Source organism: Squalius cephalus (genome assembly GCF_949319135.1).
Source record: "Squalius cephalus genome assembly, chromosome: 23".
Taxonomy (NCBI): Eukaryota; Metazoa; Chordata; class Actinopteri; order Cypriniformes; family Leuciscidae; genus Squalius; species Squalius cephalus.
Window position 1 is genome coordinate 16,427,491 of NC_137144.1, and position 21,961 is coordinate 16,449,451.

General features: G+C 35.2%; 3 protein-coding genes across 4 annotated transcripts in view; all 3 read right to left on the bottom strand.

The window, feature by feature from the left end:
* Window positions 1-367: 367 nt before the first annotated feature.
* Window positions 368-3,696, bottom strand: tnnt2d (troponin T2d, cardiac). Its single transcript, XM_079859301.1, has 11 exons — window positions 3,640-3,696; window positions 3,432-3,475; window positions 2,967-2,991; window positions 2,816-2,873; window positions 2,587-2,703; window positions 2,362-2,439; window positions 1,879-1,992; window positions 1,663-1,775; window positions 928-1,018; window positions 679-716; window positions 368-575 (listed from the first exon to the last, which is right to left on the bottom strand). Coding segments are annotated over exons 2-11 (681 nt in total). The 5' UTR covers window positions 3,433-3,475; window positions 3,640-3,696; the 3' UTR covers window positions 368-529.
* Window positions 3,697-3,957: 261 nt separating this feature from the next.
* Window positions 3,958-21,961, bottom strand: part of LOC307151329 (uncharacterized protein) — a 30,256-nt gene continuing 12,252 nt past the window's right edge. The window contains exons 2-16 of one of the 2 annotated variants that reach the window (XM_079859294.1): window positions 21,718-21,828; window positions 15,678-15,797; window positions 14,757-15,213; window positions 14,593-14,637; window positions 12,827-12,868; window positions 12,637-12,710; window positions 12,286-12,544; window positions 10,645-10,776; window positions 10,473-10,516; window positions 10,294-10,369; window positions 10,079-10,219; window positions 9,826-9,969; window positions 7,753-7,821; window positions 6,622-6,655; window positions 3,958-5,506 (exon numbers count right to left, since the gene is read on the bottom strand). In XM_079859294.1, the coding sequence (XP_079715420.1) occupies window positions 5,493-5,506; window positions 6,622-6,655; window positions 7,753-7,821; window positions 9,826-9,969; window positions 10,079-10,219; window positions 10,294-10,369; window positions 10,473-10,516; window positions 10,645-10,776; window positions 12,286-12,544; window positions 12,637-12,710; window positions 12,827-12,868; window positions 14,593-14,637; window positions 14,757-15,213; window positions 15,678-15,797; window positions 21,718-21,797 (1,731 nt within the window). In that variant the 5' untranslated portion in view covers window positions 21,798-21,828 and the 3' untranslated portion in view covers window positions 3,958-5,492. The remainder of the gene's footprint in view (window positions 5,507-6,621; window positions 6,656-7,752; window positions 7,822-9,825; window positions 9,970-10,078; window positions 10,220-10,293; window positions 10,370-10,472; window positions 10,517-10,644; window positions 10,777-12,285; window positions 12,545-12,636; window positions 12,711-12,826; window positions 12,869-14,592; window positions 14,638-14,756; window positions 15,214-15,677; window positions 15,798-21,717; window positions 21,829-21,961) is intronic. The other variant, XM_079859295.1, reaches the window with a different exon arrangement.
* LOC307151277 (uncharacterized protein) lies at window positions 13,817-14,488 on the bottom strand (the record flags this gene model as incomplete). The annotated part of the gene is made up of 1 exon (XM_079859231.1): window positions 13,817-14,488. A coding segment is annotated over one exon (672 nt), but the record flags the coding sequence as incomplete, so codon positions are not given.

Genomic DNA, 21,961 nt, shown 5'->3' on the forward strand with positions numbered 1-21,961 from the left:
GCTGTTCAATAAGTTAGTCTACATTGGAAAGATGCAGGATCACACTACTCTTTTGTGTAAATGTGAAGCATTACTGAGTGCACCTTTAATTTCATAGCATAATTTATTTGTATTTTTTTTCATTGTTGGTCATATAAAATAATGAGTCAAACTTTGAAATTTATGTAGTTTGATGCAATGTTGGTGTTTGTGCATGATTGTCACACATAACAGTTCATTTTATGCTGCACTGCAACTTTATATATTATAATATAATATATTTTTTATACATTTATAATAAAATGTTGCAGCTATTTATTTTTTCTTTACAGATAATACAATTTATTAATTCATATATTTGACATCACAAATTGAGCACACTAAAATGAACAGTCAGTGATAGCATTTATTCATGGCAAAATGCAGAGCAAAAATGTACAGCCAAGGCTTTTTTTGTATGTTCAGAACAATGACTTTGAAATATCACCATCAAACAAACAAAAAACGAATGCACGAGGACACAAAATCCTCTCATATCTGCTGTCAACATCTATCTCAGCCTTCCTCCCACCTTGCCTTTGCCGCGTCCCTTGGCACTAAGAGATAGAAAAGCAAGAGTTTAAAAATAGATTTTGGATTTAAAACCGAATTACTCAACACTTATAGCAGTTAGCGAGATGTGAAGCTTGTGAATCTTACCTCTGGTGATCCTGGACGCGGCAAATGAGCTGATTTATCTGTGAGAGACAGAAACATGACAAGTGCTAACAGGATACAGTGATAATGAACACAACCTATTTACGTCAGTCCAAGCTCCAGCCGTTGAAAGTGAACTGGATTCTGTGAAACTGTTAATTGCTGCAAAACCTCAAAAACGGCCTTACAGAAGCGCCATAAAGCCCCACAAGCAACTTCAAAGTAAGTAAAAGAAGTTTAGATATCACTTACATCATATTTCTGGCGTTTCAGTTTCTCATTGAGATCGTATTTTTCTGCTTCCAGGTCCATCAGCCACTGCCACAACTCATTGGCTTTGTCCCTGCAACGAGTGACAGAAATATTAAGGTGGGTTCACACAGAAAGCGTTTTGTTTTTGTTGCACTGCGATGTTTTTCAGAGCCTTGTTGCCCTTGAGGTTCGGAAAAACTCGTTCCACGAAATTCTTCGCTCATTAAACGCAAGAACGCGTTGAGTGAGAACAAGCAAACATTTTAATATAGTAGGCAATTTGATAGTGAGTGTGTAGTTTCTGCTGTAACTAGTTCGAAAAAAAGTTAATTCCCATTCCTTGCGTTTTTAAACGCAAGAACGCGTTCATTGCGAACGGCCAGTCGGCCACTACAACTAAGGCTTTATATTTTTTCTTAAATGGTGATTTAAAACTGGTTGCGTAGTTTATGTAGTAATGGTAAATAGTTCGGTGGAAAATGAATCTTAATGTCATTCATTCCTTGCGTTCAGTGCGAACGGTAGGCCATGCCTACTATTTTTTATGGTTCTAAGAAATTCTAAATTATTCTCATTCTAGTTCAAAATAATTAACTATTTCATGTAGGCCTGTTTCCTGGTCTGTCCTTAACAACAACAAAAGAAAAATACTGTTAGAAATTAATAAAATGTTAGACATATCAATCACTTGTGTTGTTGTTTTTTATTATTAAAGAATATGAAAAACTGTAGTACTTGAGTTTGTCGTCACTCAAGTGGTCAATATTCAGTGGTTTTCGGCGGTCAGCCAGGATCTTCTTCTTTTTCTCCCTTTCGGTCTGTTTCTTGGCACCTTTGCGTCCTTCACCCTTTAGTTCAGCGATAATTATAATATTAGTGAAAGAATCTGCATAAAATGATCATGTAACTTGACAATATTCATTTACAGCCTTAAATACGGTGACCACTGACCCTTTGCTGTACGCCACCGTACTGCTGGGTCATGTTGGTGAGAGCTTTCTTCTTCTTGGCATCTTCATCATGCTTCTTTCTGTGCTCTTCCTGCTCCTTCCTCTCTCTCTCTTCCTGTGAACAGTTTAGATTGTAGATTGGTTTTATCTCTGCTAGGAGCCTGTGGTTCATTGTTTTACTTCACTGACTGGACAAATTCACTTGGTTTAGTAGAAATGATTCAACAGCAGATTAGTTTGACAATATCGGGTGGATTTTGCAAAGGTAATTCAAAAGTGTAAATTCAGGACTTCAAGTTTAGTCTCATTGGTGGAAAGATGTTCCAGTATGCAGCTGGTGTAGTTTGGCACAGCACAGCGGTTTTCAAACTGGGGTCCGGGGACAGTATTTGATTATATAACTGCCTTTTTACGATTTTTATGATCATATTTGCATAAAGCACTGGTTTGGCAGGTGTTTGTGCAGAATTTGACAGTAACTCACAGCGAGTCTGGCCTGACGCTCTTTCTCTTTCTCCGCTCTTACTCGCTGCTGCTCGGCCCTCTCTGCTCGCCTCTTCTCCTGTTAAAACACATATTTACGTAATTCTGCTCCGAAGTTCCTCTTGCAGGATCTGCGAGGTGTTATCAAGTTAATGTAGTTCTGCCTCTTTTTTGATATACATATTTAACAATAAATAAAAAACAATATTCATGAGGAAACACTCACGATTCTGTTGACCAGAGAAATTAGTTCCTCTTCATCTTTCTGTCTCTGGAGGAAATGAGCCTCTATTAGAGACTGTAGTTCTGTTAAATCCTTCTCCTGACGCTTTTTTTGGATGTCCTACACACACACACACAGAGAGAGAGAGAGAGAGTGATATAGATTTTAGAGTTTGAAAGTGAGAGGTATGCGTTTAAAGGGAGTGTAACAGCGAGGAAAATATCCGACTTGCATCAAAATCGACTTTATCTCCCTCTGGGATCTTTGGTGCTTGGATATTTGATAGAAACCTGAAGATAAAAGATTAAGACATTAAGATGAAGAAAAAAACCCAGTTTATTCTGGATATATAATGATGCATACAAGAGAATAATGGAACTTACTTTGGTTTGGATTTTGATTCGTCCACTATAATTAGAGAAATGTATGTTTTTAACAGCAATTGAATAGAGCAGTTACAATAAACAATTAAAAATAATGTAAAAGTTACTATTAATACATTTTTTTTTAACTTTGCTCAGATTTACCGAATAGCATAACTTTTATTTACAATATGCATTTACTATTTGTAATTATACTTGGTGTAAACAATATATACCAATGTAAAAGTAGGTAAATAGCCACTTACACTGTAATAAATAAATACATTTTGGAGTTATATATATTATATGTATAATATATATATAGACAATGTGATACAATACCTTCCTCCCTTTTATAAAAATGAGATAAAACACACAGACAAAAAGATTTATAAGTGAAAATACAATGCACATGGAATTAATTGCAAGATTGATAACTTTTTTTATCATAACAAATCATAATATTTGCAGAATTAAAACTGTTACTCACTGAACCCCCTCATCCATAACATCTTCTGTGTCAGACATGACTATATAAACAATGTCAAAGATTACATGCAGCATATATTAAGCAACAACAAACATTTTTATATGCAACAGAAAAAGCCAAAATACATCTTGCTCATTACTCCTATATAAGGGATGGGGGGTTGGAGAATATGCTGAATATACTGATTCATCTTGAAACTCTTACCTGGGTTGTTTCTCGATCTCAGAGATGGAGCGGCTCTCTTTTAGAGTGTGTTAGAGCATCAGCCCTCAGTCTCAAGGCTAACATACTAACACACCACGTGACCACATTGTCCTCTGATTGGCTTGTGCTGAAAGCCTTCTTCTATTGTTAGACTGTCAGATGCATTTCTGTCAAGTTCTAAAACCAAACATTCTCTTTGACCTGCTCATAGTCGGCCTTGCTTTGTCACCCCGTGAAACCCAATCCGTTCAGAGAAAGGAGCAGACGGCTTGTCGCAAATGACAATGAGTGCAGAACAGAAAAGACGCAGAGGCAATGTGTGCATGTATCATTACTTTAATGTGAAGGCTTGCTTGATAATACAATAATTGTACAGTTGTTTTGATCATCACTGACCGTTTGAACTGTTAACTGTTTTTTATTGATATTTTGAAATAGTTAAGCTATATTACTTCCCAAATACTTTTTAATGCTATATTTGTAAGATTTTTATTACTGTCTTAAGGGGCGGTCACACTACACTTTTCGTTCCATTGACTTCCATTCATATGCATGCGAATGCGTCAGGCCGCAAATGCAAGCTCATGTGAAAAGTTTTGCATTTTGCTGCGTTCCAAAGTTCGTTTGGTGAACTCTGACCTTCGAATTCGCATTACGTGGCCAGTAGAAGATTGATACGTCACAGTGTGACCTCTTGTCTGAATTAAAAGAATGCATATGTTTAGTCAAGTAGAATGTATATATTTACATTCTGAATGTAGGCCTGTTACTATTTGTTATATGTTGAATTCATGATTATAAAAAAACTTGTGAAAAGTCTAATGTGACCGCGGCTTTATTAGATGTGTAGTGTTCATAGCATGACTTTGAGACTCCAAGTGCAAAGCATATGAATAAAAATCATATAGGCAAAAGCAGCATCAGCAAAGCACAATCAAACACCTAAACCACAACATGTTTCAAAGCATTAAATCAGGAGTGTAAATTCATCAGGTCATCTGAAACTCCGGAGGGAAGATGGGAAGTTCAAAAGATTTTTCTGTTGTATTTTTATTATTATATATTTTAATCAGGGATAAAAAGGCTAAATGTTCCTAAAGGTGCGGTCAAATTACTGATGTATTTTTTGCGGGCAAAATCCAGTCATTTTAATAGGAATCAAATAGTAATGCAAAAGATTTCACCACGGCGATTTCGCAACAGGTTCAGTTTCGAATTTGCTCTGTTGCCCAACAGTGACTTCTGTTTGAGCAGTGCTTCATACGTTGCTACACTATTGAAAATAGACTATTTCCTCACTAATGTGACCGCATCTATTAGATCTAATGGTTACTGGTAGCTGTTTATATAGTAAAATGTTTATATAGTTCAAATGCGCAAATGAGATTTTTGTTCAAATTTGTTTTCATCTTATAGCATTGTGAACAGCAGGGAAAAAAATAACCATATAAGCATGCATTAGTATAGCAAAATAAATAGGTTTATCAATGTTTAAAAGGGAGGTGAAAACACTTTCCACTTAAACACTTGCGTCCAATCAAACTCTACAGTGTTTTAGCGTAAATGCACCTGTCACTTGTTAATGTTTGATAGTAATACTAATACTTTAAAGATGAACTGAACTCGAATTTGAGTAAAGGTGATATAACAGATGTATATATGTATTATTGAGCCTGTGTGATTTATGGTAACTGTAATATTGTTTGATTTTAAAGACATTTTTGTATGATTTATATTTTGTACTGTGTTTGGTTGCCACTTGTTGTAAAATCTGTGTTCTGAAGTTGCAAAATTATGCACATATTATGGAGGCGTCTTCCATTTCGGCTGATCTGGGGTTTATTCGGATGTCCTTATTTTCTTGTTCCTGTAGAACATAAGGGAATATGTTGTTAATGTGCTATTGAGTTAGCAAAGAGACAGTACAAGAGTTACATTTGCTCTACATACTGTACGTCATGTGTATAACTCAGCAGGCTTTTTCAACACATCCTCAAATACACGAAAGCAAATAGACCAGCCATCCGCACCTGTTCCCAGTTAGTGAGTTAAACACATTGGGGCCGTGACCCAGACGAAAACGCACAAGTGGCAATGTCATGGGTGTCTCAAGTTGTGCCACAAGTGGGACAAATATCTAGTACATTGTCATCTATGTGACTCTCAAGGACAAGTTAAGCTGAAAGATGGATTACTGCCACTAGCTTCTTTGTTAACTTCTTCGCTAGCATCGTTGAATGAATAATAATAATAATAAACCACAAAAGCCGGATCCCTGTCAGAATATGTGCTAGATGTGGGTGTTAAGGCGGGTAATGTGACATAATGTGATACTTTCATCCCTTCTGTAACTCTAAATATTAAACTGCTTTGCTGTGGGACATCATGCTAATCCAGTGATTCACGTCTATGCAGTGGCACAACAGAACAGCTGCGGCGGGGAATGCGATGCGTTATGATGCTACACAGTGAAATGAACACACTGGAATTATGCCTGACACGCTAGCGGTTCGTGGAGTACCAATGCTGGAGAACAAGGTCGGTGCTTTAAATATAGCGTGGCATGATATGTGAACTAGAGATTTACAATAGCACTTCCCAGTTAGAGTTATGACTTCAGACATTTGCTGTCACCGCGCCGCTGTCAGTTAAAACACCCCCCACTGCTCCACCCTTTTCAGAGAGAAAATCTACTCAGTGGAGTTAAGATATTTAGAAAAATGTCTTTTTGGTCCAGTGAAAGTCAATGTCAATAAGGACCCATGTAATTTTTTGGACCCCATTTGATTTTCATTGTATTGACAAAAACAGTTAAAACATCATGTTCAATATCTAATAAGTCTTTTATATGTATGTATATGAGGGTAAGTAATGACAAAACTTTTATGTTGAATGATCACTTTAACAAATATATAAAAAAATAAAAAAAAAAGACATTTGGAACTGAATGAGAGAAAAAAACAAAAAACTACAGTCACTCACCATTTGTGACGAATTTACTTTTGGCTGCGAACACCTGGGAAAAAAAGCAATACAAGAGTGTGATTTGAAAAAGTCTTGCTTTAGGCATTTTAAACCTATTTTAAGATTTCATGTGAATTTGTACTAGGGATGCACTGATATAAAAATTTTCACCTTTACCGATAACCGAAAATTCTTTATATTTGAAAGCCGATAACTGATATATTGGCCGATAAATATAAATCCACATTTTTATATAATTTTTGAGTGCCTGATTACAAAAACAAAAGTCTCACCATTAAAAGCCATGTCCCAAACCCTTCAACATAAATAAAACATATACAGTGCAGTAGCCTTGAAGTTTTAACATTCATTTTACACGACTATGGCCATCTTGCCTTATATATTTATACATTTTCCATGGATAAAATAAAATCCATTATCGGATTTAAGATATCAGACAAATTTCTTATCGGAACGATAACGATAACATTAAAAATGAACATATATCGGCCATTACAGATATGGTGGTCGATATATCGTGCATCCCTGATTCGTACGATGTGAAACATATGAAATCGAAAAAATGTATCGCAAAGGCCCACCCCTAAACATAAATGTTACAGGGCCATAAGCAGATCGTACAAAAACTGTACAAAATGTAATGTTACACCAAAATGTACAATAGTTAGAAATTGCCATGAGAATGTGTTGGTATTTTTTTGATACTATTAAAAGAGCAACTGATAATACCATTTGTGGGAAAAATAAACAGAAACTAACAGAAAGAACAGAAAATAAGCAAGCATACTCATTTGATCTTAATCTGACAGAATATTTTAGTCACAATGCCTGAGAAAGGGATGATGGATACAGTGGACAAATCAGTGTCATATACAGTATAAAATCAAGTCATAAAATGAACCACTGAGATGAAAGGTTTTTTTGGAAACGGGGCCATCACTTGAATTCATGAGGCCTGAGACAAATCTTTCACATATATTCAGCTACCAAAAGACTTGCTAGTTAATTGTAAACTGGGTGAGCCAATAATTTGTGTGAAGTGAATAACTGGTGAAAGGAAACAGTCAGTAAATTAAACAACTGACTTTGATGGATTGAACACTTTATATTTCAACCCACTCAGCTCACCTTGGCAGGTGTGGAGCCCTTTGTTTCCCATGGGCCACGTGGTTTAGTGACATCAGCTGGCTTCTGGTCCTGTCAAAACAGAATTACAAACCATCCTCCATTAGATTTGCATATAGGTTGTTAATGGATTTTTTTTATTTGATGTTTTCTGTATTAAAGCTTACCTTTCTAGAGGGGGGATTGAATAGAAGCAGAGGAAAAACAGTGGACAGCAGTGTGACAGAAAAATGAAAAGCAGAAGAAAAGGCCACAGCTAGAGGAGTGGGAAGAAGATAGAGATAAAGTAAATATAGCACAATACTATAAAAAATACTGAGGGTGTGCCAGATGTTAAAACCATATAGAATTATTACCATATATGTGACCCTGGACCACAAAACCAGTCACAAGTCACACGGGTATATTTGTGGCAATAGCCAACAATACATTGTATGAAATGTCAAAGTGATCGATTTTTCTTTTATGCCAAAAATCATTAGGATATTAAGCAAAGATCATGTTCCATGAAGATATTTAGTAAATTTCCTACCATAAATATATAAAAATATATATTTTTGTGAGTGGATGCAGCACAATCGCGAACATAATTGGACAACTTTAAAGGCGATTTTCTCAATGTTTAGATTTTTTATACATATATATTTCAGTAAGTAAGTACAAAACTGACCAAAGTGCTGTACCAAAGAAATGATACACAATATAATATAAAATGCATGACATACATAATACGGAAAGAAACATCCTGTTTTTCGGTTGAAGTCCAAAGTAGTCGATTGCCGAGTTCACGCGCATAGGTTTAGTTACCTATGATCACGCGCGTGAACTCGGCAATCGATTACTTTGGACTTCAACCGAAAAACAGGATGTAAACAGGTATTTGCGCTGGCTTAAATAACATCATTTTTATACATATCTTTTACATCTACTGCAGTCAGATCCACTCGTGTTCACTCGGAAGGAATCACTCACATTTTCTGTGCACTTGTAATGACACATCAAGGATGTTAAGAGCCTAAAAGCAGCTTTAGTACTTGCCCCATTGAAGTCAACAGGGTGCAAATTTTAAAAATAGAATAACTCGGTGTAGGCAACACCGATTTTTGTAGTTGTTCTCTGTATTGACAGCACTCCAAATGTACCAAAAAATGAGCTCAATGTTAAAATTGACCGGAGTTCTCCTTTAATGCTAATCTGTGAAGTATCCCTTTAAGGATTTGCGTTTTTTGCTTTAGTTTTCTATTTATTCCCCTTTTTTATTTATTCAATTTATGTTTACTGTTTCTTGTATTTACTGCCTTGTTAAATATTTTTGATGCATATGCATTAAAATATGCTTTTTCTAATAAAGAAAAAGTAGAAAAAAGAAAACATATTTTATTCGAAAAAATTTGATTGCTGTAATTCTTAAATCTAAACCAGAATCAGATGGGCAAATGCAATACACTAAAGACTCACTGGAGGGCCACCCTGTACCATACAGAATATAAGAGCGTTTACTTACACAACCTGTGTGAAACCACTCCTTACTGTTCCTGTGAAAGTTTTGCATTCTATGATTTCTTAGAAAATGTGGATATATAAATTCTAAAGTTAAATTATGTAAACCTAATGTTCTACCGTAAAGACGTCTTGAACATTGGGGGGTTCGAAGGATTTTTTTCTGTTATTGGTCTTTTTTAAAAATAATTAGAGAATTAAAAGGGAGCTGAAATAAAATAAAATGTAAATATTACATAAAAAGCTTAAAAATTAAATTTGTTGCCTTGGCATCTAACTGAAATAATTTTAAATTGCAATAAATTGTAATAACTAAAATTACAAAAAAATAAACCTGGTATAAAAATTAATTAAACATAAATAGAATTATTAAAGAAATGATAAAATGACAAAAGCACTTCACAAAAATGTAACTTAAACTAACATTTAACATCACAAAAACTAAATGTTTAAACTAAATTATATAAATACTATATACTGAATAAATACTATAATGGTAGATAGATAGATAGATAGATAGATAGATAGATAGATAGATAGATAGATAGTTAGATAGATGACAAAACCATGACTCACTGTTTTGGCAGGTGGTTTTTCTGGTTCAGGGGCTGGTTTGGGTTCAGTGGGCTTCGGCTCGGGTTCAGTGGGCTTCGGCTCTGGAGTCTTGGTTTTCCAGCTGTTAATGCGCCCAGCCACGCCGATGTTCAGACCAGCTGTTTCCTGATCGGACAGTTAGCAGATTTTATACTTCTGTTTTCAGACAAAGTAATCCTGCTGAATCGGCTTCTTTCAGCAGTCATGTACTAAAACAGTTTCTCTCCTCTTGTACCTTGGTGACCACTGGGGGGCTTGCAGGACTTGGGGTGGGATTGACCACATTCCCCTTCTCCCACATACTCTTGATGCTCCGCAGCCCTTCAGCCACAGGGACATCCACAGGAGATTTGGGTGATCTGGTCAACTCTTTGGTCTGGTGAACAGATAAAGAGTCTCATACTGAGTTATAAACGAGAGATGGCCGCTCTAGCGTTCACTATTCCTCACCTGAACAGCAGAAGTGTACTGCTCCAGTCTGTTTCCAATCCTGCAAACTAATGGAGTGTGTGACGTCTTCACCGGACTGGTTATATTTAAAAAAACAATATCAACTCTATTAAGTATATCCTAGATCCCAGTATGTGGTCAACTGTTGAGTAACCGCATACTTTAAAATTACTTCTTACCTTTTTAAAGCAGATTTATTCAGAAATTCTGCTTTCTCACCAATCTGTCAGAAAATTGCAACAAATATAGTGTAAAGTGCATCACATAAAATACATTACTATAGTACCATATCCCCCCAAAAATCTGCTTTTTTGTAAGCGATGCTATAGAATAGGTCAGAGAGCCACTGACTTTTGCAGAGGCGCCCTTTGGAGCGATGAATGGTGCTTTGCTCCCTTCTTTCGACTCCTCCTTCTGTTTTTTTTTCTCGGCTGCCTCTGCTCGCCTTCGCTCAATCTCTTCCTTCATCTTCCTCCTCTCTTCCTGTTCATTTCAGTGGAGAGAAGACGACAAGGGCCGCATTATAATAATCACAAAAAAAGTGCATGATGGGCTCTTCACACAGAACATGTTTTTGTATTCCATTGGACTACCTTTACATTGTCGAATGGCCCCTTAAGACTAAAGTATGCTATTGTCCACATGATGCAAATTTCATCATCAGCATAGTAAGCACATACTGTACACCCATCGCACATCCTGATTTTTCAGAGTTAGAAGTGTTTCTGGGTCAACCTATTTTGTTTATCCTGGAACAACGTTCCTGTCCAAACATTTTGTCCTAACCATATCCCTTCCCCTAAACCAAACCCTACCTATAACTTGTCCCTAAAATCAGAGGCAAACGATTGGTGACATTTTTTTAGAAGCACCTATACCCTGGTTGTGAGCCTAAACTTGACATAAACTGTCAAATTTACTTGTCCCTCAAATCTGATTGGTTGATTAGAATGTTGTTCCAGGATCAACAAAGATTATTATACAGGAACATGTTGCACTTGGTGAAATCAGGTTCTGCGCAGCCATCACATCAAATTTTTTGTGCAGTAATTCGTTTGTTCACAAGGTGGCAACACTGGCTTGAAAACTGATGAGATAGATAGACAACAAACTACTGGAGATGGCAACAACAATAGATGCCCACATTAAGCGCTTGTGTGACGAGTAACAACTCATTTTATCTGTAATAACTTCTAGAGATAAAGGACAAGGATGAAACTTTCTAGTGCGCACGTGTCGAGCGCCTGTGTTCACACACTATCAAATAGATACTCAAAGTCCCTTTAAAGCAGATCATTTCACTCGGCGGCCATCTTTGAAACGCCTCTCTGGCAGTTGTTTCATTCATGCAATTACAGCTCATATCTCTTTGAATGGGGAAACATCAAATTCTCCAAAGCTGTTCACCAACCTTATGATTACATTTCGTCTTTGAAACCACCAATGAAATCTGACAACAACTTTCTAATAAATTTTGTTTCTAAATGCTTAAATCATGACAAAAAACAGCATTTTTCAGGCAGGATCAGCCAATGGGCATGTGCAGTCCTAAGCGTACGTCTCAAAACAGTTTCTATAAGACGTAATGACTTTACCAATTAGTGCTTGGCATTTCTATTTAGAAGGCAGGACTTATAGTGGCTTTTGTCTGCTTTAGTCTTATGTTTTAATTCTTGCACATTTGATTGATTCCAATTTATACACTATTTTTACCAGATAGTATGCCAGAATAGGACTAGCATTCCAAATAATTTTATACTTTTTAAATCAAGAATTTGTATGTTTTAGGCTAATATTACCCAAAATCTTTTGCACAATACGACAGGTTATGCATTAGTATCAAGTTAACTAAATACTGCTATACTGTCTGAATATATACTTAAAAGTGCATACTTTCCCACCAGCAGCACAGTACTTTTAGTAAGCAGAATTATTATGCAAATTAGCATTCAGCCATACTTTAACCTTTACAGGTAGAAAAAAAAAAACTACCTCCTCTTTGGTTTTCTTTTCTGCCAGCTGCTGTTTCTTCTGCTTCTCCTCCTCCTCCAGAATCTTCTTCCTCTCCTCCCTCTTCTTCTTCAGCTCTTCCAGTTCAGCCTCGGCCACTTGCTGCTTCTGCTTCATCTTCTCCAGCACCTCGCTGTCCGTCTCGTTCCGCCGGCGCTTCAGCTCCTGAAGCTTGCGTTCTGCTTCCAGCTTGGCGATGGGATCATGCTTCTCTGTTTCAGGAGAACGCAAGCTGGTTGGACTAAAATGTGAAGAAAAATGGCTTTATTCTCATTGTGGCTCTCCAAAAACAAATAGAATCAATTGTGAAATGACAAATGAATCTGTCTGTGCCTTAGTGTCTTCTCTGGTTTCTTGGCTTTGGCGGTGCTTTCAGCTACATCTTGTGGCTTTGTTGACACTTTTAGCTTTGAATGGAGAAACAGTAAATGAGCTTTATTATTTTATTCTCAGGTTGAGCTGTCCTTCTGTCAAACACAAATGTCCTGGTAGAGTTGTGATGCTATTGGCACCATTCACTTACTTTGTCACGCAAAAAGGAAGGTTTCGGCTTTTCCTCCACAACCTAAAAAGACAAAAACAAGCACCTTCATTTCTGTCATTAGTTTGAACGAGTGATTTTTCTAACATAGCAATTAGTGGGTATTGCATAGAGAATTGACCACACTGCATGCAAATTACACAGCAAAAACAGAGCAACACTAGGCAGTCTTGACACAAATATTGCATTTTCAGAACTGCAGTTGTGATCAGAATTATTGGCACCCCTAGTAAATATGATCAAAGATGGCTTTAATACTAAATCTGCATTGTTTATCCTTTGATCTTTCATTCAAAAAAAAAAAAAAAAAAAATGTCATTGAGGTAAAAGAATTGAAAGTGGGGGGGGAATCACATTATGAAATAAATGCTATGATCATATTTACCAGGGATGCCAATCATTATGACCACAACTGTATAAAGCAAAGTGATATGTGATCATTAATGGGTAAATCTTGTGAATACATGTCCAGGCGACATTTCACCACAAAATCAAAGGGAAAATTAATACATTATATTTTGCATGAAGAAAATTAAGCTTATATTTAGGACTATTAAGTTTAAAAAAAATAAAATAATAAATTGTGACACCCCCAATGTAATTCCCAATATTCTCAATGGTGATTCTCATTAGATTCTTATTACTTTAATACATAAATCTTTAAGTGTATTACAGAACAAAAGTTGTGTAAAACAATGATAAACCAGCATTAATTAAATAAAACAAATACCAATATGATTTATATACATATATTTTGTTTTATATATTATATATCTTACAATTTTAATTTTATTTTTTCGCATTAAGGGAATGAAAAATGAAAAATCCTTTAGGGGGTGAAATGACCTGAACATGTTCTTCACAGGTTTCATGAGATTCACGCTGTGTCCATCCAGTCAAACGGAAATGCGCATTAAAAGCGTGAGCTGTGCTTCTGTGATTTATGCATCACTCAGGGTAAGAGGCAAATACCTCCTCCTTTTTTGATTTGACACTTTCTTCAAGTTTGGCCTTCGTTTCTACAGCCTCTTTCTTCCATTTAGGCTTTTCCTCAACCTCTTTCTTTGGAGTCACAGGTTTCTCCTCAACCTCTTTCTTTGGAGTCACAGGTTTCTCCTCAACCTCTTTCTTTGGAGTCACAGGTTTCTCCTCAACCTTCTTCTTTGGAGTCACAGGTTTCTCCTCAACCTTCTTCTTTGGCGTTGATGGTTTTTCTTCAACCTCCATCTTCAGTTGTGGTTTTTCCTCTTCTTTCTTTGGGGTTTTGGCCTTCACCTCAACTTCCCTGAATGATTTCTTTGGTGTTTCTTCAACAGCTACATGGGGTTTCTCTTGCTCTTTCATAGGTTTCTCAGCTGTCTCCTTCTCTGGAGCTTTATCTTGAATTTGAACCTTCACCTCCACAAGTTTTTCTTCAGGTTCCTTTACATGCTCTTCAGGTTCCTTTACATGTTCTTCTTTCATTACCAGCTTTCCTTTCTCAATCTCTGGTGAAGATGGCTCCACTATGACTTCCACCTCTATTTTGTCCTCTTTTCTTGATATCAGACTTTCAGATTCGACCTTTTTCTTTTCTAAATCTGCACTTGCTAAATCTACTTTTGTTTGTTCTTTAGTCTCTATATTTTCACTAACAGATTCTTCCTAAAAATATAACACATAATTTAAAATAATTTCAGACAAATAAATCAATTCAAAGGCATTCACCAATTTGTTTGATATAAACTCAACTTTTAAGAACCTCATACCTCATTTGGTACCGCTGGTTCTTTGGGTTTCTCCTCCATGGATTCCTGTAACAAATGAAGTGTCAGAATAAACGAATAATGCAGAAACCACATGAAATGCCTCGCTAATGTACTGAACCTTCATCATAAGTTGGAATGACAGCAAAAAATGTTGAGGAAATTACCTGTTCTCTGAGGTAGGACCTTTGTGGTCTGTCTTCCTCTTCTGGTTTGTCTGTCTTCTCGGAAGATTCTTTAGGTTCGTCTGCTGCTGTAAATGACATTGGATCCTCCTTTACTGCGATTGTCTCCTCAGCCTCCACGTTGCTTTCCTCTATCTTTTCCTCCTCTTTTATCTCTTCCTTTTTCTCCTCTTTTATCTCTTCCTTTTCTTTCCAGGAATTGGTTTCTGTTGAGGAAATGTCATTTTGGGAGGACTCTCGTTTGTCGTTTCTACGACTTGGCTCGTCCTCTGTGGTGACAGTTTCATCCGTGATGGTGGGATCAAGTTCCTTCTGTCTCTCCAAAGCTTCCTTCATCCTTTTCTGTCTCCGCTCCTCCCTCTTGGCGATCTTCTCCAAGAGAGCCTGATCATCATCCTCAGCTGGAGCAGAACTAGAGATCAATGAGGACGTCTCTGTACTGAAAACAACACCATTATCAGTGTAGCCAAGTGCTTTTATGAGTTATACAAATATTTTAGATTTTATATCAGGCTTTAGTTCATTTTATAATTACGTTTTTACATTACATTAAATAAGTTTCCATTTTTTTATGTAGTACGGAGCTCCACACATGACATGCAAACAAAAATATGTATGTCATATTAAGAATTTGGTCCCTTGTTTTAATTCATTCCCTCATTTTAGTAAATCGTGGCCATGCAACACTTATTTGTAAATCGAGGGAACAAATTCTTAATTTGTAGCCACGATTTAACTAAAACAAGGGAATGAATGAATGAATAAAATGAGGGAATTAATTCTCAATTCATGGCCACAATATTTACATACATATTTTTTTCCAGCATTTCATGTGCAGTGCTTAGTAATACGACTGCTTTTTTCAACAAAATGTATGAAAAAAATGCTTTTGGATGGATCTACCTGTTTGTTTCTGTTGTTGTGTTACTCAACTCCTCATTCTCCATATTGCGCAGGCGTTCCTGACGGGCTCGCCTCCTACGCTCCCGGGCCACTTCCTCATCTTCATCATGAGAGTTCATCCTGTAGAGGTGGTGGGACACAGACATGAGTTAAGACTCTCATTCTTCTGTATGAATGCAGACAGACAATACTGACAGATTTATGAATGCTTTTGGCTCAGCACTGAAAGAGCTTGCGAGAAATAAACATCACCCCGAAGAGTCAATAATGATAATACAACCAAATGTAAGCTTAAGTCTACTAAAAAATATGATTTTTAAGCTAAAAGAGTAGAAATTCATTTTTGAGTCATATGTGCATAAAAATGTATTATTATTATTATTATTAAATTATTTAAATGTAATAATTATATTAATTAACATACTTAAAAATATTCTTTAAATTAAAATGTATTATTTAATTGTATTATTTTATTTATTTGTTTAAAACATTAAAACATTGACCATGCTAAGTGTGGTTGTTTATCTATGATATTTTAAAATATTTTTTTTAGGTAAAAAGTATAAATTACCATATAATTTAAGGTAAAAATCTATATTATCCTCAACGAGACAATATATGTACTTTTACAATAAAGTACTGTTTGTAAATACAAAATGTGAGTTATTTTATAATTTATAATTTAAAAAAAAACTGTAGAAAATTTTTCCCAGAAGTCCCTATATTACTATGGAAAGGCCACTTGTAACTTTTAATTTATCAAATGGCTTTCGTCCTCTAGCATCCTCTAAATGTTCTTCAATTTACAATATTTATTATAATCATATACAGCACTGAAATGGTATAACCACGTTACATATAAAAAAACACGGCAATGCAACGTCAATACAGAAAACCTTTTTTTTTAAGACCCTGAGATTCATATAAACAGTTTCTTGTGTTTATTTATGTTTGGTTTACCAGCTTGCTTAAGATACCGGTCAGACCCAAAAACCTCAACTGTAACTAAATCTTTGAGGCATGGGAGTACACAGAGAGAGGTTTGGACTGCAATCTGAGGGGAAAGCTTTGTTAGCATCCTAGCGTCATGGTAAATTAGCCAGATTGTAAACTTAGATGCCAAATGTGCTTTTTCCCCTTAGAGTTGCCTCATTGTCGGTCTCAGATGTTGCACCCACAATGCTGTGCTCAAATTCTCCCTCTTTCTGCTGAAGTTGAGCGAGTCCGGCCTGGCTTGAGTTTGTCATGGCATGTTGGTGTTTATAAGGCAGTGAGAGCACTTGAAATGACCAATTGATGGAGGATGGGTTTTATTTTTTCCCCCCATCTCCTCTTCACTTCCCTTCCCAATCATTTGCAGATGTTGTAGATGATAGAGAGAAACCCATAACAGGGACCGCAATTTTGTTTCTCAGACCAAAAAGCGGAAATCCGAAACAATCCGGTCCTCTCAGGGAGTTCCACTTGAAAAAGGTCATCCAAAAAGACAGTCAGATGGAGTATCAGTGATTTTCTTGGAAGAATACAGTGCGCCTTTTGTAAGAAGTGTTTCTGGATGAATACAATAGCTTTCAGACCTCCAGTGCTACAGATGAAATGCAATGAGAGATTGAGGGAGAAAGCTCACACTCCTGAGAGATACTGAAACGTTATGGCTGAATCTTGGAATAAAAGCAGCAGTCAAAACATTCCAAAGTCTGTGGAGTTTCCTTTACCTGCGGCACATTTGACAACCCTTTAAAAGATAACCTGGGCTGCGTTTCCCAACAGCATCGTATAGCATTCCCAGCATTCCCAATAGCTGTGCTCGTTTCATTTCACATAATATTTCATGTTCATTTATTATAATGTACAGTCAATCTGTCATGATCACAAAATAAATTCCTCCTGGGCGATAAAAGATGCCTCTGCTTAATAACAGGACATCATACCACAATATATTCAAATTATGAATATTATACTGCAAAGAAATTCATAGTTTTAAAGGTAAAATAATGTAAAAATTGTATAATAAAAATTCTATTTAACAGGACATAATTTTTTTAAATAATTTATAGTATTTCAATATTAGTTTAAAATAATTTAATCTTTTAAATAGAAAAAATATATCATTTACAGTGAAAATCTATATTATACATTCAACAAGACAATACTTTTTCACTTTAACATTAAGTAATTTGTAAGTACAAATTACAAGTAATTTTAAAATGTAGGCTACTATGAAAAAACAGTGTAAGAATTCCTTTCAGTACTATAGAAAGGCCACTAATGATGACCAATAATTCATCGTGTGACCTTCACCATCCTCTATATATGCACTGATACAATAGTTTGAAATCATTTTTGGACGCTGCCATTGTGGCACAAAATGAATGTAAAATGACTCCATATAATTCACATGCTGAATGCTGTAAATAAAGTTGAAGCCACAGCATTTCTTTGACAGTCTAGTTCATACTCGGATGTTTGAGAATTAAATTGGACACAATTATGATGGCTTTATTTTGAAGTGGTTATATTGAAAGAGCAAACACATTCATAAAATATGCTGATGCATCTGGTGAGCTGTTTAATCAAGCACAAGGGATTTACTGGCGATGCCATGATCACTTCCTTTGACACAAATATGCGGGTTCTCTCCGTTGATGTTTTGAACTGGAAACCATGACAGGCGGCTGGGATTTGGGGGAGTTTGGATTCTTTAGCATCAATAATTTTCATAGAAAATATGTCTTTTCCAGATATGATTCCAATAAAGTTTGTTTTCTCCACTACAAAGTCAGTGGATGTGGTCGAAATGCCTTGAGGTTTCTTTCTTGAGACTCATCCATCTCAATAAAGTTTTTCTCTGGGTCATTCCAGCACATATGCACTGAACAGCTTCTGAGACCAGACTGAAATATGACATTGTGCAGCAGAAGAGAAATATATCGCCCTCACTCAGAGTTTAACATGCACACAAAAAAAGCAGAAAGTGTCAGAATTCATCATTTCTCTTGATGAAAGGCTTTTATTAAGGCGTGGTGGATTTGGCTTGGGATTTCAACTGGATTTGAAAGTGATTTTTATTAAAGGTTTGATTTCCTTTTTAGATCGGATTGTTGCCACAATGAAGCTTAAAGGTGATTTTTGAGTGTGTGTGTCATTTTTAGTCTACTTTCTCATAGTTTAATGCGCTTAGACCACAGGGTCAAAGACAAATAAGACATAACTGATAATGAAAAGGAAAGATCTTTTAAAACATGCCAGGTTCTAAGAAATGATCTCTTTACATTCAAGTTGGTTTTATATGGTTTTAACCTTTTTTTTTTTTTACTTTCTTTTTATTTATTTATTGAATATTAGAATATTTAAATATAGTTTTCTAGGTAAAGTATTTTTTTTTAGAAATATAATGTTAATTCACAAATATCATTGTTTTCTTTGGAGAGTTACACCACACAAATATATATTTTTAAATATAGAAATATTGCAGTGTCAGATATTGCATTCATGCCACATCTGAGCTGAAATAAAAAAATAAAAAAACATCTGAGCTGAAATAAATTAATTAATAAACGGTCTGTAAATATATTTAAATACCAATTCAGATGCGGCTTTTCACAAAAAAGGAAACGTTGTAGCCTAAAAGTTTTTGTGTAATAAATTCTGTTGAATCAAATAATGTCTATTTGATGCTTTTCTCATTTAACACAATAATGACTTTAAAAAATTTTTTGGGGGTAATTTCTAAGCCGAATTTAATATGTGATTATTTGATTATTAATTAGATTATTTAATCGGCACATCATGTAATTAATTAGATTATATATGTATGTGTATATATATATACATACATACATATACATACATATATATATATATATATATATATATATATATATATATATGTATGTATATGTATGTATGTGTATATGTATATATATTAGGGCATTATGAAATTACCCAAAAAAGATAATTTAAACTAAGTCATTATTGTGTTAAATGAAAAAAACATCAAAACAGAAAATAGCTTTAGAAAGAAATATATATAATAAAACATTTTTTTAAATTCTTTCCAAGACTTCTATTATTTTAATGAGGCTCTTTATTCATTATGATATCAGGACAGTTGTGATTTTTTGACTTTTTGCCATCAACATTTTAAGAAATTAAAAAACATGCTTATCATAGAAAAAGTATCAGTCTTTCAAAATGAAATGTATTTTTCATGCATTTTTAATTAATTAAAATAAATCATAAGAGTCCCTTCTTTAACCAGAGAGTCTTATCCTCCTTTATCTGAATATTTATCACAAAGACTTTTGTATAAAAAGAAAAAAAATCTCGCTGTAAACACTGTAATCTTCTAGACCCTAAATATTGCAATTGCAGAAACGGAAAACATGTAAAGTGTAAGACTAACAGTGTATGTTATCATTAGAGCATCTTCTGCAGCCTTGCCACGGACACCGTCCATTAACCTCACTACCTTCAATACAAAACCGTTCATCTGCATTCCAAGCTATGCTAAAGTATGATCAAATGTGCTGACAGTCATGTGTAACATTAGTGCATGCTGTCATCTGCTCTCTGGAATGAGTATTACCCCTCACAAAGAGCAGTAAAGCATCTGTCATCTCCAGATCAGTCCTTAAATGGAGCTCTGGACAGTGGGAGTTATAGAGGGATGGAGAAACTGCAGCTCTCAGTCTATGAGTGGGCCAAGTCATCGTGAACTATAAACACTCTGAACAAACCTGGCCTGCCAAACCCACAGCACACATTACCCATGCTAATACAAACTTTTTATGTATTTCAAAAATTAATATGAGGAGAATAAAGTTTTGCAGGCCTTAAATGACCATTTTAAATGTACATACTTTTCATATTACACAAGAACGTTGATGTTTGCTGCTGGAAAGGACTTTAAGCGGTTCCTGAAATAAAGACGGATTTCCACAGAAGGCTTGTGTAAAAACAGACAGGCATAAATAAATCTAATCTGGTTTATACAAACCCAGTGTAAACACAGAATAATTGACATTTATTGTGTACAAAAGACCCATAATGCAATAGCATGCTATTTCTCTTTTCTTTATAATGACAAACATTTCTCCCTTAGTGAGCTGCATTGTATCTACTAAAAGCAACATGAAATCATAAGTAAATTCTTACACAGATAAGTAGGTCAATTTTACAAAATGCACAGGTCACCTTTTGTAAATAGAAAAATATTTAAACAAATATTTTTTATTCTACATTTTATTATAAAAATAATATTTTCCATAAAGAATTTTTTTTTTTTTTTTTTGCATTGTTAAATTATTTTCTTGTTACATTAAGCACATTAAGTTTTAAATTTTTTAGTTCCATTATTGTTAAAGGTGATTTTTATTGGAAAACTACAATAAGGTCACATAACTAATAACTAATGTGAACAAATTAACCTTATTAATGTATTTTTATTGAAATCATCATAAATTATGCAGTACAAAAAAAAACATTTAAATAATAGCATATATCATTACTTTTTCATTACAACAAGGATAATCAGAAAAAAATATGCTTTATTTTCATAAATATAATTTCTAATTTCTTTATCTTAGGTTTTGCGGTAAAACTTTGAGGTTTCAACTAACTAGTGCACCATTCTGTGTCTGAAAGAAACCATCACACTCTTAAAAATATATACCCAATGAACGTCTGTCTAAAATCAGATATTATCTGGATTTACTCTACCGCCCCGTCAACTGTAACAAAGCACCGTAAGCGTAGGAAGACATTTACAAGCATGTCAACCTTTATAAGGAATAGAGAGGCGAGCAGAGGCTCAGTTGTTTGGACCACGCAGTCACAGGCCTCTCCAACTTGGCCAGAGTATTACAGACAGCACTCCTGTGGCTTAAAATAGTATTCAATTCATCATCGGGATGACAGTGATCTGAATTTTATTGAATCATTTAAAAATAATGATTGATAGTGAAATTGATTGACAGCAAATTCAATGTTTCAAAAAAATGAGGTAAAGACAGTGTCTAAATCAACCCGTGGAACTTACTTCTCTGCCTCCCGCTGCATTTCTTCTCGCTTCTGTCTCCGTAACTCTCTGCGACGCTCGAAATCAAAGTCCTCGTCCATGATGATTCACACAGAGCTCTTTAGGTGCAAGCTGAAAGAGAGGAAGACAGTCAGAAAGTGTGTGATTTATAAAGATCTGAACTGTCCTGATCACTCTAATTCAAAGTCAAGACGCTCCCTGTCAGCTGTTTGGCTCATAACTCACCAGGACCAACCACAACATT

What these genes read in the sequence shown, in the direction of transcription:
- tnnt2d (XM_079859301.1), bottom strand. An exon ending in GAGATAAAGTCGATTTTGAT is followed by an intron (nt 2,704 to 2,815) that starts GCAAGTCGGATA and finishes GTGTGTGTGTAG; the next exon opens with GACATCCAAAAAAAGCGTCA. An exon ending in TGAAACGCCAGAAATATGAT is followed by an intron (nt 717 to 927) that starts GTAAGTGATATC and finishes TGTCTCTCACAG; the next exon opens with ATAAATCAGCTCATTTGCCG.